Source organism: Procambarus clarkii, chromosome 91, assembly GCF_040958095.1.
Source record: "Procambarus clarkii isolate CNS0578487 chromosome 91, FALCON_Pclarkii_2.0, whole genome shotgun sequence".
NCBI classification, from domain to species: domain Eukaryota; kingdom Metazoa; phylum Arthropoda; class Malacostraca; order Decapoda; family Cambaridae; genus Procambarus; species Procambarus clarkii.
The window spans coordinates 11,479,990-11,499,989 of record NC_091240.1 but is presented as its reverse complement, the minus strand read 5'-3'; the positions used below and the strand labels follow the sequence as shown (position 1 = coordinate 11,499,989).

At 38.2% G+C, this 20,000-nt stretch overlaps 1 protein-coding gene across 10 annotated transcripts in view; it reads right to left on the bottom strand.

The window, feature by feature from the left end:
• The window catches only part of LOC123774077 (protein FAM110B), a 119,640-nt gene that overhangs the window by 30 nt on the left and 99,610 nt on the right, over window positions 1-20,000 (bottom strand). For all 10 annotated transcript variants that reach the window (XM_069318770.1, XM_069318774.1, XM_069318769.1 and 7 more), the window contains 2 exons: window positions 14,106-14,211; window positions 1-8,171 (listed from right to left, as the gene is read on the bottom strand). The exon at window positions 1-8,171 is cut by the window's left edge and continues 30 nt beyond it. In XM_069318770.1, the coding sequence (XP_069174871.1) occupies window positions 6,709-8,163 (1,455 nt within the window). In that variant the 5' untranslated portion in view covers window positions 8,164-8,171; window positions 14,106-14,211 and the 3' untranslated portion in view covers window positions 1-6,708. The remainder of the gene's footprint in view (window positions 8,172-14,105; window positions 14,212-20,000) is intronic.

The following is a 20,000-nucleotide window of genomic DNA, read 5'->3' as shown; positions in this document are numbered from 1 at the left end:
TCATACATGATATAAAATCATTGTAAAAGTCAATATAAACACGTTTATCCAATAGAAATACTTTAAATACTGTTTGGTTGATCTACTACATGGATAACATACAGGACTACTACAATTAAAAGCCTCAAATATCAACAAATTCCTATATCAATAGCAGCTCATAGAATTACCCAAATCCTGCTAACATTATGTAAGTAGTGAAGAAATATGGTATATTTACTCACTATAATGTTTGTGCTGAATGCAGAACATGATCAAACCTATTTTATTCTGAAATGATCTCATTTCATAACAAAAATAGATGTAAATATGTAGCAGGTGATGCTATAGGAAGTCGACGGCCCAAGCGACAATGTTTTGGAGCGACTTGTCCAAGATATTTTGTCACCTGGAGAGTGTTTGCTGGCATATCGGCCTCCTGTACACAGTGATCCAGTTGTCAAACTTCTTGCTCAAATTGTTGCAAATTTAGGTAAGGTTAGTCTGGGCTAGGCAAGGTTAGTTTGGGTTAGGTAATGTTAGAAGTAACTTTGCAAACCCACTGGCAATATATCTTGGATAAGTTGCTCCACAACATTGTCGCTTGGACCGTCGTCCTATGGCGTCGTCTGCTACATATTTACTTCTAATTTTGTAATGAAATGAGATAATTTCAAAATAGGTTTGATCATGATCTGCATTCAGCACAAACATTATAGTGAGTAAATATACCATATTTCTTAATTACTTACGTAATGCTAGCAGGATTTGGGTAATTCTATGAACCCATCAATAGCAATGGGCAGTGAAGTTGATGGGTAACTAGCCATTGTAACATTTACTGTATATATCATGAATTCTTTATATTCCTTTTTCATGTAATGAAAATCCAATAGGAAAATATCTTGTGTTCATTATTAATATTTCAGAGCTAGACATATTGAATTATATGTAGTATTAAAGCTATAAAGCTTGGTTTGCCTGATGACCAAAAGTTATGAATAATTCCCATTGTCAGGGACAGGAAGCCTGTACCTTAGGCTTATTGAGGTCCCTCTAGGATAACTATTGACCTTCCCCAGGATGCAACCCACAACAGTTGCTTAACTCCCAGGTTATCTGTTCACTGCCATGTGAACAGAAGCATCAGGTGAAAGGAAATGTGCCCAACCATTTGTCTCCCCCTGAGGTCCTAGAGTGAGAGTCGAAGACGTAGACCACTGTACTAAAATGCACTCCACATGGCTAGATTGAGATATTTACACTTAAGTATCTAAGGAAATATCACTTTTGAGCACCCTTTCTCAAGTTGCAGAAAACTATCTAGTATCATTATTCTTGACTGGGAAAAATGTTACGGTACTTGGCTATTTTTGGATCTAATGTAATTAACACTTTAATATTTTCAGTTTCATATTTTTGCAATGCAACCAGGAATTTAATTCGATATTTAATTTCTACCCACCAATAATTATATGCTCAATGTAAAATGCTAAACACAGAACTCAAGACCTTGTGCAAAGTTTTGACTACCTCTAAATGGCAAGGCCGTTCCATTAACCTACTCCATATATATATATATGTAAACCACCTATATCAATACAAAACTTCTATAAAATTAGGTATGCTAGACTCTGAGACTGCAGTTCAGACACTGAACCAACACCTATAACCAGTACTTGTTTTAAAGCTACTGACTTCTCTTGTTGCATGTACCTTATCTCTATGTGAAAAGCTGAAATTATAATTAGTTTAAATTCTACCCTATATTGGAATGGTAACATGATAATCTTGTAAATTAATTTAGATAATTTTAATATTGCCAATAAAATGCTATATTGTATCTTTAACCATGTTCACATTTTAGAGTTAAAGTGCACATATACTGTACTTAAAATGTTGATAAATTTCAAAACACATTTAAAACCCAATATCATTACTTGTAATGTCTATTGTACAAAGTTAGTCTGTTCTATAAAAGGGAACTAAATGATATACTGTACTCCATTGTATACCCTAGCTTAAATTTACATTATTTGGTAATAATGTTTACTAATGAGCAGCTTTAGATACATGCTTACTGAAATCCACTACACTGTATCACTACCAATTATAGCATTTCTCTACATCCTGATGCATTGCATGCACATTTTGCTCCATAACTCTCATTGTTGATGCCTCACCACAAAAGATATTGTAAAATAATTCCTGTATACTCATGCAATGCAGTTTAACTGTCTCATTCAGTTAACAAGCATAGAGTGGCGCATGACTAGTTGCACTTCCAGGAGCACCGGGGTGGGTGGGCATCAAAAGTGGCATCAGTTAGCCTTCATTAGTCCAAAGTCAAGTTTGGGAACGTATTCCAAAGCGGTGTGCTGTGGCAGTGACAAAGTGCTAATCTATACACCAAACTTAAGTCACTTAATTTCACAATCTAATATAGATATAATAGTTAGTCACGATAAATATTATCAGACAAGGGCTACCAATATATAAATATTGGTGCAATTTGTCAATGTCATACATTTCTGGGGCTGTTCCTGTACATAGTTAAATACATGTCTGTTTTTATCAAAGTCCATCCATTATATTTATTTATTAACTACTGAATGTCAAATATAAATGTTTGATCAATACTTACAGGCAAGCATAAAATATATCTATGCATTGTTTGATAAATATTCTAACTGACAATATTACTGGCAGTGAAAAGATTCAGCTTGGTGATGCTAAAGTGTTATGGCAGTAATAGCTCAACACTGACCTCACCTCGTACTGTACATCTAAATTAAAGTTTGTAATTTAAACACTTCACAAAATTCATAATTTTAAATGATCATCAGAGTATGATGAACTGAGGAATTGTACAGCTTACTCTGGGACTTGTAAAGCTTATTCTGGGACTTGTAAAGCTTACTCTATGATCTGTAAAGCTTACTCTAGGACTTGTAAAGCTTACCATACAATACTGTATTCTACAATAATAATTTTTCTTTTATTTTAGATGCTTTGCTATTCATTCACTCCAGTTTCATATTTGCAGTCACAAAGTATGTTAAAGAAGAAATATAATGAACTTATGGATCCTGCAACATTTGTGTGGTTTGGTCATAAAAAAAAGTGGTAATCAGAAAGTGAAGAAACGATGATGATTTATTACACACCTTGATAATGGTCCACGATGAACCAAACTGTTGTTGTTTCTTCATTTCCTGATGTGTGGTTTAGTCATACTATCTTCAGCCACTTCAATACTGTGATTCATCTGCTTTATATATTTAATTGAATACAGCACAGTTAAAATGCAATAATGTACAATACATTAAATTTAAATTTTGTACTGAAACAGAACTAATACAGGTATAAATAAGTGTATTTCTCTACGATTAAAGTCCACTCAAATTTAAGTGTTCAACATTTTTAATACATCTTGTATATAAATTATTCTGATATATTAATAGTAAATTCTAATTAATAGTACAACAAATTATACATAAAATAGTGGCTTAAATATTTTAAGCATCTGCTAGTAACACACATTTTGCACTGTATAATTAGTGTAATGTACTTTGATCAGTGTACAGTATAATACATATTTGATCACCGTGTTCATGTATTATGCAATGCTGCCGTTTCTGGATGGGCAAGGCTGGGGAGGATGGGCAGGGCCGGGGAGGCTGGGCAGGGCCGGGGAGGCTGGACAGGGCCGGGGAGGCTGGACAGAGCTGGGGAGGCTGGACAGGGCTGGGGAGGCTGGACAGAGCCGGGGTGGCTGGACAGGGCCGGGGAGGCTGGACAGGGCCGGGGAGGATGGGCAGGGCCGGGGAGGATGGGCAGGGCCGGGGAGGATGGGCAGGGCCGGGGAGGATGGGAAGGGCTGGACAGGCCTGGGGAGATGTAACTGTGTATTGCATAAACATTATTTCATGGGGAATACAGTACATTACAAGGATGATAAATTAATTTGAGCTTGTTTGGCTTGTTTGAAGTATGTGTGAATATAGAATAATTATATAAATTGTATTGCCTATTCTGTATTAACAAGAGTACTTGAGTGTTTTAAAAGTCTGGCAGACAAAACACATGAAAAATTTAGTCACACTGCAAATTTTATCAAATATTTTCTATATTGCTTGAGTTAAAACATTAGTCTTGACAACTGAAGCTCCGGGTACTTTCGGATTTACAGTACTTATAAACTACTTATATAGATTATAAAATCTATAAAACTACTTTTTAAGATTTATAAAACTACTAACTAGTTTTATATTAAAACAACTCTTCTTGATATTTAAGCACTTTACAAAAGCAAACCACTGAAGTAGAATTTTGTTTAAAGATTAAAACTCAAACTTAATTACAGTAGTTCACAATCTTGAAATGTTAACTTCTAGATCGATGTTAATTTTGTCTTCGTTACCAAGAGAGATCAAACTCATTTACTCTGGTTCTCTAGTTAATATTGATAATAACGTAGTCAAACATGTGCCATGCCTAGTGGTTCCATATACAGGTACTCTGTACCTTTGGCCTTCAATAAAATAATGGTGCACTCTACACAATTCTAGTTCCATTCATCTTCAGTGTTTATAAATAATGAAAACAATTTCATACCAAACTTATCTGAACAGGTATTATAAGTAAAGATTACTTTATTATGCAGTACTGTACTGGTACTCACATCAGTCCTGTGCTTTTAATGTGGTAAAATAATAAACAGTAAAAACTACAAAAAGCAATAACTGATAACATTTATGCTAATTACTAGCCTAACAATAAATCATGAATTATTAAGTGTCAAGGTACTGTATTATAAAATGAAATTTGTAGAGTAATAATTTTTCTAGCACCGTAACAAGGTCATTGGCACAATACATTTGTACAGGCAGTCAAAACATTTAATACTCTTGAACATCCTATCTTAACAAGGGGTAATATGATCTGTGTGTGTGTAGCATTGGATTACTAAATGTGGATGTAAGACTTCAGTGTAAACAAATTCATTACCTAGATGGACAGCCTCTAAATAACTGCTCTTAAAATAAGGATGAGAATAACCAACAGTAGTGTGCTAATGTGAAGCGGCAGCAAAATATAAACTTCTTGAAGGCTAATATGTAGCCTTGGTATTACTGTATTTTGACGAGGCAGATTAATGCAAATCTCGGTGCCTCGAATACAGCCTTACACTTTGTGTTATGATATCAATAATTAGGTGTCATTAATACAAGTTATTAAACACTTTTTGGCATTGCTTTTTACTAATCACTCACTTAAGCTGTAATTTACAGAGAACACTGCTGGTGGGACTTGAGCACTAGTGAAATTTTTTAAATTGCAAATGCTGGAGAAATATTAAGTCTATACATACAGTAGTTTGAATATAATCTAAGATATCAATAACAAAAATTTACATTTTCAAAGGGCTATTGCATATGCAACTTTCAAGTATATTTATATTATGAAGAAACTTACTACACTGCTGCAGTGCTTGAATGAAATACGAAAGACCCAATATATGTGCAAGTGTATACAAAAAATGGAGGTAGCCTACATACTTTCTCAAGGTGTTGTATACAATTGTCTGAGAATGTATACAGCACCTTGAGAAAAAATGTAGGTTACATGCAAAAAATTAATACTTACACATATATTGAGTCTTTCCTTTACCTTTATTAATATTATACCATTAAATATGTATAAAATGCCTTTGTATGCATTTCTTTAAACATCTTAACATAATAAAAATGTTGTGGCTATTATTTGAATAAGTCTCAAAATAGATTTTTTCAAATATTAAAAATTCTGATTATTTTTTTAAGCTAATCTTATTTAGCTCTGTTCCCAGTGTAATGAATATACATACTGTACACAATGAATTGCAACGTACATGAAAATTCATAATACTTGTGGCTAGATTATGTAACATTTTAAGTACAATATAATTTTGAGATGCAGTACTGTAAAAAATATAATAAGTCCAATAAAAAGATTTCATTAAAGTAATTGGTTCTGTGATTGTAGCAAATTATGATGTTACTACTAACTTGACAACTTATACTTGATACAAAGCTGCCTCTAAGTTATTGATATTGGTACTGTAGAGGGGCAATCTTTTTCACTGTTAGGGTTTTCCTGTGGTTATTATAGTATTTGGCTACAATTAAAATTAGTTTTGTTTCATATTGTCTATTGCTTTCTATCTGGACCTATTATTTCTTATAGTACATGTGAAGGTTTGTTGAGAACTTGAAGCTGCCCACATTTTTTCATCTTTGTTTTAAATAAATGTTGATGGCTTCACCTGTGAGACAGCCACCAACCACACCATGCAAGGCTCTTCAGATATCAAACTACAGTATTTCTTGGTTTTTATCTTGTGAAAAAGAATTAGTGGCTGAAATTCCTGTACTGTGGCTTCCCTTCAAATGCCAAGACAAAGTATTGTAATAAGCTTGAGATGAGTGGAGATCGAATAACCACTCTGATATTAATATTAGAGTTATAAACTGTATGCTCTGGTGGATCCTGCATGTTCATGATAAATGACTATTGAACTATGAAGGGTTGACTGCTTAAAATTTGAGTTGTCACTCTGATTATCACAGTAAAACAGCCAAATTTGTTGTGCATTAGTGGAAGGAAGGAAAGAGCTTGTTCCCCTAACAGTTCCTTTCCTTGCACAATTAATGACTGTAGACTAGTAAAAAAAAAAAAACCACATGGCTAACTTTTGATGGAAGCAACTCTTGAAACATACGTGCCTTGTGCTTTCTGGCAGTTAAACAGCCATTTAATAACACGCGCATTCTTTTCTACAATAGATGGCTCGCCAGTACCCCGAAGAGGTAAAGGTGGACCAGGACCAGGGCCTGAAAGTCCCCGCCCATCATCAGAGTCAGAACTGCCTCGACGACCACCCAATGGACCAGATTCCTCAGAGGAAACCTCCTCAAAATAAACTGGTGAGGAATGTCGGGAATTGGGAGGAGAGGTGAGCTGACGGTGTGTAACAGAATCTAGACCCATAGATTCAAAGAAAGCCTCTAAATCCAAAGGTGCTAAAGAGTTGTGAAGATCTTCTTCCCAGTGGCCTCGTTCATGTGTAACATCTGACCTGGATCTGAGAATTGGTCTGCGTCGTCCCTCCTCATTATTACTGACTCCACTTCCAGTGCCTCCATATGCAGACACATCACTGTCTGATGATCGTCGGCCATCAGTTGGCATTAGCGTTGTTGCCAATGCACCAGACCGAGATAAACGTGGTATTGATGGTTCTCGTAGCCTCTGTGGCAGAGGTGGCCTTGCAGGAGGCCTGTCTGTAGAATGCTCAGGGAGAGGTGGTGGATCACGAAACATGCGTGGTGGTCGAGGAGGAGGTTCTGGAGCATTGTTTCTGGAGGGCAGTGCACCAGGACATGATGGCCGCCGACGTCCACTGGTACCACATTCAGAATCTGTTTCTCCTGCAGGAGAAGCAGCTCGATTAAGATCTGGTAAAGATTTGTGTGCAGTAACTGTAGCAGGTTCAGCTCTGTAGGTACCTGGAGGAGAAAGTTTCACTCCTCTTCGAGGTGCTGGGGGTGGTATTTTTGGCTTTGTTTCAGTTGGTGGCTGCAACAATGAAGCTAAATTTTCTTGGGAGTCGGTGTTGAGCAAACGACGTAGTTTCATCTGGACATTATCATTACGGTCTCCAGGACCATGAGAAAGAGAACGCCGGAGGTCACCACACCGCCCTCCTTGGCTCTCTCCCTGCCCCCTGATTTTTGGACGAGGTGTGACACGAGGTGAACGTGCTGGCAGAGGAGGAGGTTGTGCTCCTAAAGATGCTGGGCCTGTTAATGGGACTAAACGTGGAGGAGATAATCCTGCAAGACTATGGTGATCACGTAAATTTACAATATTGTTGTGCTCAGCAAGAGCATGGCGTCGTTCTGGAGCTGGTGAAGGTCGTGATACATGAAGAGTATGTGATGGAGCACTTAAGAAGATGTTTGGATTGGAGGATATATGCAGGCGGTCTGGTCGAGCAGGGGTTTGGCTGCTACCAAGTACATGGTCACTTTTGACATAGCGAGACTTGCTTTCCTGTAGCAGTTGAACGGCACTCTTACCTCCACCTCCAGCTCCCCACCATCCTGGTCCCACCACCATGCCTCCCCAGCCCATCGACATAACTTTACCTGGAACAAGTACCGTATATTAATATTTTAGTTTATATAAAAAAATAAAAATTGGAATAGATAGGCCTACCAAAGAATATGGCAAAGAACTATAAGTGAAAGGGTTGAAAGTAATTTTATAACCACATTTGGTAATAAAATGGGTAGCACCCTTTTATAACTCAAACAACATGATAGTCCCTTAAATGGTGGAAATAAAAATGTGTCAATAAAAAAAAATACTGAAGATAGCCTACTCTAATTGATTGTGTTAATGTTTATACAGGATAATTTATGCCAGTTTCAGTGAAAATGTAAGAATATATATGACTCACTCGTTCACTCACTCTCTCCCAAACTCTCACGCACAATGAGAAAATATAAGAAAATATACTTTTGCAAATAGTGGTAGACAGTTGGAACAAGCTAAGTGAGAAGATGGAGGTCTAAACTGTCAGTAGTTTCAAAGCGTTATACAACAGGTCCAGGTCTATGAGAAAGAGAACGCCAGAGGTGACCACACCTTGGTGTGCTCCTTGGCTCTCTATCTGCTCCCTGATTTTTGGACGAGGTGTGACACGAGGTGAACTATCAAGAGGCTATTACTATTACTCTACTGCCAACACACCAGATTCCTTCCTCATGGGCTGTCATGGTGAGTATTATCGCTGTGTGAAAATAATGTTAAAGTAAACTTTTACTTAAACTCCAGCATTATGGAATCCGAGGCCTTGCCCTGGACAATATCCTATCCTATCTTAGTGACAGACACCAATGTGTAATCATCAATGATACAACCTCTTTCACTCTACCAATAACCGTAGGAGTGCCACAGGGCAGCATCTTAGGACCTCTTCTATTTCTTATATATATCAATGATCTGCCTAATGTCTCTAATATTCTTAAACCTATATTGTTTGCTGATGATACTACCCTCATCTATCTCATCTATTCAGACCCCAACCCACATACACTAAATAATGTTGTGAATAATGAATTAAAAAAAGTCCACCTATGGATGTCAACTAACAAACTAACACTAAACAGGGAAAAGACCTACTACATCTTATTTGGAAGTAAATCATCGAATGCAATTCAGCTACAGGTAGACAACATTAACATCAGTAATAAAATTGATGGAAAGTTTCGTGGCCTATTCCTAGACAAGAGACTCAACTTCAGCACCCACATTCAACACATAACTAAGAAAGTCTCTAAGACAGTTGGTATACTCTCTAAAATAAGATATTATGTTCCTAACTCTGCTCTCCTCTCACTATATTATGCACTAATCTATCCCTATCTTAATTATGGTATCTGTGCATGGGGGTCAACCACTGCAAACCACCTTAAGCAAAAACCACCATCACCCAGCAAAAATCTGCTATCAGAATAATAACAAACTCTGCTTTCAGACAACACTCAGCTCCCTTGTTTAAATCCCTAAACATGCTAAATATTAACTCCCTCCACACATTCTCTTGTGTCAACTACATTTACAAAACCCTGTTCTTAATGCAAACCATGCTCTGAAACTCTCCCTGGACAGATGTAATAGGACCCATTATCAGCACACCAGAAATAAATATCTCTTTGATATCCCCAGGGTCAAACTTAATCTGTGTAAACACTCTATGCAAATTAAGGGACCCAGTCTATGGAACTCACTCCCTAGTGAATTGAAAAGCTGTCAAACTTTTGCCTCATTTAAAAACAAAACCAAAAAGTACCTAATTTCATCTTCGTAGTTTCCTACACTGAGCTTTAAACTTGCTCTGTATCTAGTGTTACCCCAATCTCCCAATCTTTATGTACTTAAGCCAAACAACTTTATCATTGTGGTCATTGCTGTCTTCTTTTATGTGCTAGCCATATGCTGTATTGTGCCTACTAAGTTTTGTTAAACTACCATTCAAGCTGTCACTGCAATCATTCTGAGCTACATATGTGCTTTAATATACCTACAATTTTTCTCTCATCTTTTATTTTTTTCATGCTATGCAACTGTTATCATTTTTATAAATTTTGCAAGTATTTACCTACTTATAAGTTTCTTAGATTAAGGACCTGCCCGAAACGCTCCGCGTACTAGTGGCTTTACAAGAATGTAATTACTATGCCATGTATCCTCACAATCCCAATGTACCTTCTTGTATATATATAAATAAATAAATAAATAAAGGTCTACCATATATTTTGCCAGTTACATGTCCCATTTTCTCTTAACTCAGTCTGGCAACATTTTACGACTAACTAAAGTATTTTTTCAGCACTATGACGTTTAACCTAGATGATAAATGTCCATGATTCATAAATGCTTAACCATACCTTAAAATATGTGTTATACCCTTTACTAATTACTGTCCCTAATTGCCTTTCTTTAAGAAACATGCACTGAAAAGAACCAAGCCGGTCGGTTCAGAACGGAACAGTGGTGGGTTCTCCTCCCGTGGCAGGACGGAGACGTTGGAACAAGTTTCCTTACACCTAATGAACCTCGTCACATAGCAGTTTTTAGTTTAGTTCATTTATTATGCACCCCATACCCGTCTTGTGGGCGGTAGTGGAAAGGGTTACAGAGGCACATAATGGGCTCAGGGACTGAACCCCACAATTCATTTAGCTAAGCAAGTTACAATCTTGATGAGCTAGTTACAAAATTCAATATAAGTCGTCACATCAACAATGGGTTCGAGATCGACCTCGAGTACAGGTTCTAAATTAAGCAACTGACATATGTGGAGAGCTAGTGTCACAATTGATATGTTTGTCCTGCACCGCCCTCCATCCAGTGGGCAGCGGTGGATAGGTTGCAATCACTTAGTTACTTATGGCTTGAATCCCGATGAAGGTCAGTCGTTGGGTTATGGGGCCGGGTGCAAAATTTCTCAACCTTCCTCAAACACTCAAATTTTGTGTGCATAATCTACATGCTAAATACTCCAACTTTTCCTAATGGATAAACATCATAACATGAATAGAAAATAAAATAAAAATATTAAAAAAAATTATATATTTCAAAATTTCAAATTAGTTTCTTATTTAAAATGTCACCAATTTTTATTTTATTCATTATGGGCTCAGAATGGCATATAACGTTCATTTTCGTAGAGCTAAAATTTAGTTTGAGAGTATAGTTTAGTGTAAAAAAAATATTCAATGTGGCCTTCAAAATATGCGCAAAATTTAGACGCAAAAATGTATAACTCCAAAAGTTATGGCTTTATGGAAACCTTAGAACTAAGAATGTTGCACATAATATGTAAAAATGGTGAGAATGGGTCAGAAACTGAATTTTTAACTAGGTCATAAAGTTGAAAATTCTGCTCATACAGAAAAATAAAGGTAAACTTCTCGACAATAAATATAGTCAACCCATCCTCCGAATAGACGGTACGGTTTAATACTAAGTGTAATAAGTACATTTCCTTACTGTCATACATAGTACATAATTGCACTTATGGGGCTATTACATTTACCTCCCCTTTTATTCTCCTTGTTTTCTGTTAAAACAGTATATTAGGATGAAGTTTTCAAGTTCAATTCGCTATACACAAGTTTTAAATATCAGGAATTTCTTTTTCAGTTTTATTAAACTATTGAGATTTTATACAAAATTTGTAAATATCCTCAGTCACTTTGCAATTTATTGATATATTTTAGTTTTATAAAACTGTAATATCAATATAGCTATAGGTTAAGCACTAATTGTAATTAAGAAGCAATAAAATGCCTATCTTCAAACACTGAGAAGGTTAGGTTAGGTTGTGGTTTTCTATTCCACTTTTCAGGTAAACTCAAATATTCTCAATATATTTGACAGTACGGTTAAATACTAAGTGGAAATAAGTACAATTCCTGACTGCTATGAATAGTACATAATTACACTTACTTGTGCTGTTACATTTACCTCCTAAATTTTGGAGGACGGACTGATATAGTAGTTCGAATTGATGTAATAATTTGTAAGTTTTCATAAATATTGCTTGGCATTCGTACTCGAATATGTGAAAGTTGTAGGTCAGTGAAGTCAAGAAAAAATAACCCCCCCCCCAAAAAAAAAAATATATATATATATATAGGGATAATATAGGGATAATTATAATGGGTTATAATTATAATTATAATTATAATTATAATAATTATAATTATAATTATATAGGGATAATTATAATGGGTTAGGGGATATATATGTATACTTTATACTAGTGATAAAGCCTTAATCTGGTCCCCATTCAGCAAAAACAACCTAAAGAGACAAAGAAAATAGAGTTTGAAATCTGTAAATAACTCGGCAAAAAAAAAAAATTAAGTCACAAGTTCTGGCACGTGCGACCAATTTCGTTCCAACTTCACATGTTTAGTGACGGGTGTGTATTCTCAAAGATGTAGACGCCACGACAAAATTAGATGAGAAACAAAGAGGAAAAAAAAGTCCCCCCCCCCCTCAAAAAATATATTGTTGGACATTAGAAATATTGCCATTGGGTAATGTATTTATATGATATATATCTAACAGCAACACATACTTACTCATTATTATTATTTGTATGGAATTTTGCCCTCCAGGTGGCAGTCGTAGAAGGTACCAGCTGCATATCTCACTCTGTGGCACGGGAGACATCTCCCGTCACGCAGGGTGCAGTCGCACCTCCACAGATCTCCAGTATCATCTATTGATACTGGAAATGGCTCAAAAGGGCCACCACTTATGGGCTATTCATGTCCATGCCACCTTTTGGGTGGCTTAATCTTCTCTCTCTCTCTCTCTCTCTCTCTCTCTCACCCTGTGGACCATCTTGACTACTACTACTAGTCTCCTTTGTGCGTCGACCAGGCGCTTGCCTCTCTAATCACGTCATTACCCCTGAGCTCCACTAACTAGGAGGTGTTATTGTTATCATCAGTACTGCTTGTGCACTTTTTTATAATTCGTATAAAATCCATTTCTGAATATATTGGGATGAAATTTTCCCGACGCTGATGCCAAATAACGTGAGATTTGTTTAGCAGTTTTCACAATGTTTCATGTCGGGACGAATATTTTTGTGGCACCCGGTCCCTTAATGGGACCTTAGTAAGCTTATAGTGCCGCTTATGCTCCAAACGCCCGGGTTAATTACCTACTTCATAAAATATACAAATACTGACTGTTGGATAATCTCAGCAACGTGGAGAGGGGGGACCTGCTGCATGGGTAACAGCTTCTCCTCCATATCTACCTACCCAGACTTTGCGCCCTGTCAGGGCGCAACTCCATAGTCTTTAGACTGAAGGATGCCTACTACTACTACTACTGACTGTTCGATCGTTCCCAACGTCACTAAACTGATGTATTAAATTGGCCGTACCTAACCTAACAGAGGACTCACGAATAGAAAACGGGACATCAGGTCAATTTCGCGACCCGCTATGATTTTTAGTTCAATCAGTTTCTGGCCTTAATGGATATATAGGTCAAAATGCGATGTGGTGTTCAGAGGCCGGGTTGTTCCTACAGTACAACCAAGCCTTTATAAAGCCTACCACGGCTATTTAAGCCAATATTTATCATATACCTGGAGATCAAAGGCATTTAACCTGATAACCACACCAGACCCGTCTTACACCAGAGGACCTTATTGTGGACACGGACTGGTCAACAGCCGCTGGTGTGCCGTCATCCCCTGGTCACTGGTCACTATAGTCCTTCACCTCGTGTCCAAGAATAATAGTGTCCCCCACGCACCTCGTGTCCAAGAATATACGCTATGAAAGCTGTGTCAAGGTTATACTTATAGATTACTGTACACGTGTGAAGGAGGGCCTTGAGGTGTGTAGTGACCACAACTGTGGTCTACCACCATACAATAACAGGTCACACGCTTCATAGATTCACGAGTAATAACGCAGCGAGATAATGATGGATGGTGACTTACTGATGCGAGTGGTGAGCCAGCCGTGTGGGGGACTTACCCAGGAGTGTTCAGTAGAGGTGAGACGACACCGTCACATCGTGATGGTGCAGGCTGCACCACATCTCTCCCTGCACTCTACACTCGCCTTAATCCACCAACACTTCCTGAAACCCGTAAGTACAATACCATTACTTACAAAACTTATTAATATGTAAATAAGTAAATTTATATATATATATATATATATATATATATATATATATATATATATATATATATATATATATATATATATATATATATATATATATATATATATATAAACGCTATGGGTTCTCCCCTAGGTGTCCTGTTTGCAAACTTCTACATGGGTACCATCGAGCAAAAAGTCTTAGTCGACATGAACTTGAAACCGGCCATATACTGCAGGTATGTTGACGACATTTTTACACAGGTACCTGATGTCAGACATCTGCAGGAGCTGAAGGAGGCATTTGAGCAGAGTTCCGTGCTGCGTTTCACTTACGAGACGGAAAAGGATGGGAAGCTGCCTTTTCTAGATGTAACAGTCATGGAAAAGGGCGGAGGTTTCCACACTGCAGTCTACACAAAGGAAACAAACATAGGAATGTGCCTAAATGCCAACAGCGACTGCCCTGACAGGTACAAGAGGAGTGTTGTTAACGCATACGTCGACCGTGCTCTCAGCCACAGCTCAGAATGGAAGCAAGTCGACGAAGAACTCTGTAGGGTAAGGCAGGTTCTAGTCAATAACGGTTTCTCCAATGGTTTCATCGAAGACATCATAAGAAGGAAAGTGAAAAGCCATGCAACCTCCGAAGAGACAACTAACACAACACCTATACCCCCTATTAGACTGTTTTACAGGAACTTCTTTTCCACAGCTCATAAAACAGAGGAAAGGGTCCTGAAAGATATTGTTAATAGAAACGTTATCCCTACAGACAAAAATCAGAGGATACAACTGACGATTTACTATAAAACCAGAAAAACGGCCAGCCTACTCATGAGAAACTCTCCAGACACGAAACAGAACGCTTTAAAAGAGACTAACGTCGTCTATGCCTTCAAATGCCCACTTGGGGACTGTAAGCTCCAAAAAACCCAGTATATAGGCAAGACAACAACATCTCTTTCTAGGCGTTTAACGATGCATAAACAACAGGGCTCCATTAAGGAACATATAATCTCTTCCCATAACCAAACCATCGCCAGAGAAATCCTAGTAAACAACACAGAAATCATCGATAGATACAGCGATAGCAGGCGGCTTGACGTTTGCGAGGCACTACACATCAAGAAGTCAACACCAGCAATCAACAGCCAATTATTGCACAACTATATTCTACCCACCTCAAGACTCCGCTCCAATATAGAAGCATCAAGAAATATGGACCAATAGGCTTTCTACAAACACTTCTATTCAATATCCATTGTTTCGTGTTCTGTCTTGTGTTGATACTTTTAATACCCTATTAATATCCTCTAATGCCACATCATAAGAACATAAGAACATAAGAACAAAGGTAACTGCAGAAGGCCTATTGGCCCATACGAGGCAGCTCCTATTCTATAACCACCCAATCCCACTCATATACTTGTCCAACCCGTGCTTGAAACAATCGAGGGACCCCACCTCCACAATGTTACGCGGCAATTGGTTCCACAAATCAACAACCCTGTTACTGAACCAGTATTTACCCAAGTCTTTCCTAAATCTAAACTTATCCAATTTATATCCATTGTTTCGTGTTCTGTCCTGTGTTGATACTTTTAATACCCTATTAATATCCCCCCGGTTATGTCCATTCATCCACTTGTAAACCTCTATCATGTCACCCCTAACTCTTCGCCTTTCCAGTGAATGCAACTTAAGCTTTGTTAATCTTTCTTCATATGAAAGATTTCTAATTTGGGGAATTAACTTAGTCATCCTACGCTGGACACGTTCAAGTGAATTTATATCCATTCTATAATATGGCGACCAAAACTGAACTGCATAATCTAAATGGGGCCTAACTAGAGCAAGATATAGCTTGAGAACCACACCAGGTGTCTTGTTACTAACGCTGCGATTAATAAATCCAAGTGTCCGATTTGCCTTATTACGAACATTTATGCATTGATCCTTTTGTTTTAAATTCTTACTAATCATAACTCCCAGATCCCTTTCGCAATCCGACTTCGCAATCACAACACCATCTAGCTCGTATCTTGTAACTCTATCATCATTACCTAACCTCAGAACTTTACATTTATCAGCATTAAACTGCATCTGCCAATCCTTTGACCATTTCAAAACCCTATCTAGATCAACTTGAAGTGATAGTGAGTCCTCCTCCGAATTAATTTCCCTACCGATTTTCGTATCATCGGCAAATTTGCAAATGTTGCTACTCAAACCTGAATCTAAATCATTTATATATATTATAAACAACAGAGGTCCCAGGACAGAGCCTTGAGGCACTCCACTTACAACATTTTCCCACTCTGACTTGATTCCATTTATACTAACTCTCTGTTTCCTTTGGTATAGCCATGCCCTAATCCAGCTTAATATAGCACCCCCAATACCATGAGACTCTATTTTTTTAATCAGTCTTACATGTGGCACTGTATCAAAAGCTTTGCTAAAGTCAAGGTATACAACATCGCAATCCTTACCACTATCAACTGCCTCAACAATGCTAGAATAAAAAGATAACAAATTTGTTAAACATGAACGGCCATTTATAAAACCATGTTGCGACTCAATTATTAATTTATGTTTTTCAAGATGAAGACGAATTTTATTTGCTATTATAGATTCGAGTAACTTTCCCACAATAGACGTTAGGCTAATTGGTCGATAGTTAGACGCAAGTGATCTATCTCCTTTCTTAAAAACTGGTATCACATTAGCAACTTTCCAAAACTCTGGCACTCTGCCTGACTCTATTGATTTATTAAATATGGTTGACAGTGGGTCACAAAGCTCCTCTTTGCATTCTTTAAGCACCCTAGCAAACACTTCATCCGGCCCTGGGGATTTGTTTGGTTTGAGTTTTACTATTTGTTTAAGAACATCCTCCCTGGTAACTGCTAAACTCGTCAACCTGTCCTCGTCCCCACCCACATAGACTTGTTCGGCTGAAGGCATCATCCTTCCCACCTCACTCAAATGTAATGCCACATCACCCTTCCCACCTCACTCAAATGTAGATATAAAATCAGGGAAACGCAAGTTCTAATCAGTTGTGTATTTGTGAAGTCTTTGAAAATGTAATAAGTTTTACGAAACGCGCCCGTGTCGCGTCAGACTAGAAATAAAAATGAATTTTGGAGAAGTGATTTTTGATTTACCTCCAACAGTGAAGCATAATGTACGAAAGATTGAGAAAATTCGTGTTAGAATTATTAATCTTACTTTTTCGGTCATATTTAATAAAATATATATATATATATATATATATATATATATATATATATATATATATATATATATATATATATATATATATATATATATATATAATATATATATTATCCGCAGGAGCTCCGTATTGCAGTCGCTCTCCGCCTTGCTGCCCCTATCCACACTGTTCACAGGTGTATTTGCGGCGAGGCAGATGCTGACGAATATGGATTGCATGGCCTGCACTGTGGAAAATCGGGTGGTTGGCACACTAGACACGACGAAGTCAACGACATCATTAAAAGAAGCCTTGCCTCTGCTCAGTGTCCAGCGGAGAGAGAGCCCCGCAACCTACTGAACCGTGACTCTGTTAGCTTTGCCGGCCGACCAGACGGAATCACACTGCGTCCGTGGAAGGGTGGCAGGCAGTTAGCATGGGACTATACTTGCGTATCCACCCTGGCAACGACATACATCACCCTCTCTGCCGGCACGGCAGGAGCCGCAGCGACACACAGAGAAAAACAAAAGTCAGTCAAGTACAGGCAATTAGATCAAAGGTACAATTTCGTTCCAATAGGGTCTGAGACCCTAGGCCCATGGGGTGAGAGTGCAAGAAGGTTTCTTAAGGATCTTGGTTCCAAGCTCATTGACACCACAAGAGACCCTAGAGCAGCAAGTTTTCTCTTTCAGCGCCTCAGTGTCGCGATCCAGAGGGGAAATGCCCGCTGCATCCTCGGTTCCTGCCCGGCGTCGGAGGAGTTCGAGGAAATCTACAGCCTCTAGGAAGCGAACTTTTTCTTGTGTCCTCTTAATGTTCATTTTTTGTATAAAATCAGATATGTAACTGTATAACCTTGCATAATAAAGTGTACATCATAATAAAAAAAAAAAGGGGGTGGTAGGAGAAGTGAACACTCTTTCGTATTCAGAGTTAAATGTCAAGTTTTTCCCTGAGTGCTCTGTGTTCCCTTCTCTGAGGCTGTGGGTCCCTATAATTACACCAGTGGTGGTACCCCCCTATATATATATATATATATATATATATATATATATATATATATATAAATGGATATTAGAGAACATAACCGGTAGTAACAGATGACGTCTCAACATATCCTATACACCCGACATACGGGCAGCTAACACAAATCAAAACAGTGTTTGAAAATGTAAATCAAGACTGTGAGGCTATACTAATCTACACACCATCGTGGCATCTGCACCTCGACAAGCATAAACCTAAACTTGAAAAAGTCATACGTTTGTCGAGACTCGAATCTGAACTACCTACCTTAATTACAAGGGCATGTTACCTCACAAAACCTCACAACCTAACAGGAGAGAAGGAACATAGGGGATATGATCACAACATATAACATACCGAGCAAAATAGACGAGGTAGGCACAGATAGGCGCTTTACAGTGAGAGAAAATAGGACAAGGGAACATAGGTGGAAGCTGGAAACGGAAATTAGCTAACCAGTGACGTACATTCCTAAGAATGCCCGCCACTAAAATAATTTTATAGAAAATTATTCCCTTTCAAAGTAACAATATATTTATTTATCTAACATATTATTTAAATCAATTGCATAGAGGATTCTGTATTGTTTTGATCTCGGATTTTCAAGCGGCATTCCGGTTTGAAAATCTGTGCCTCACACGCAATATTTTATTTGCAGCAGCCTCGTCCGCCCTCTTGCGGACGAGGTCGATAATATCTGACGCAAGATGAAAACAAGATAAAAGTGAACATTTATTGCATTGAATTATTGACGGTTGAATGACAGCTACACGACCCAGCAAATACATCTAGGTAAGTACAAGCCTAGTACTTTTATCAGTGCCTAAAACTATTAGTTACGCTTAATTTTCAAAACGTTTTGTTTACAATGCTTACAGGACAATATGTTAAGACTAACATTCGTAAGTCCCATGTTTAAATTGTCAATTATGTATGGATATATCAGGTGTTTATCGTCAGGCTTGTGCGGCAGGTGTGGACCGGAAGTGTGCTCCAACAGTTTGATGGAACCACCGGGCATTTATTGTAACGGAAACACGGTTCAGGGAGTGCGGTTAACCGCGGGAAGAAAGTGTGACTCCAGGGGGCAAAAACCCTTGTTGCTTGAGGGGGGAAAAAAGAGCGTATTAAGGGAGTGAGATCCCTTACCTTGACGCTCCCAGGGGCGTGATCTGCCTCCCTATGTCAGGTCTGGTGCCACACCCCTCGTGTCACACACCCTCGTGTCACACCCCTCGTGTCACACACCCCTCGTGTCACACCCCTCGTGTCACACACCCCTCGTGTCACACACCCTCGTGTCACACCCCTCGTGTCACACACCCCTCGTGTCACACACCCTCGTGTCACACCCCTCGTGTCACACACCCCTCGTGTCACACACCCCTCGTGTCACACACCCTCGTGTCACACACCCCTCGTGTCACACCGAGACAGGTGAAGGATGATAAGACTAACACTAAGAGGTTCTCGCTGCGGTCAAAGCATCACCCAGGAAACTGCTCCAGGCC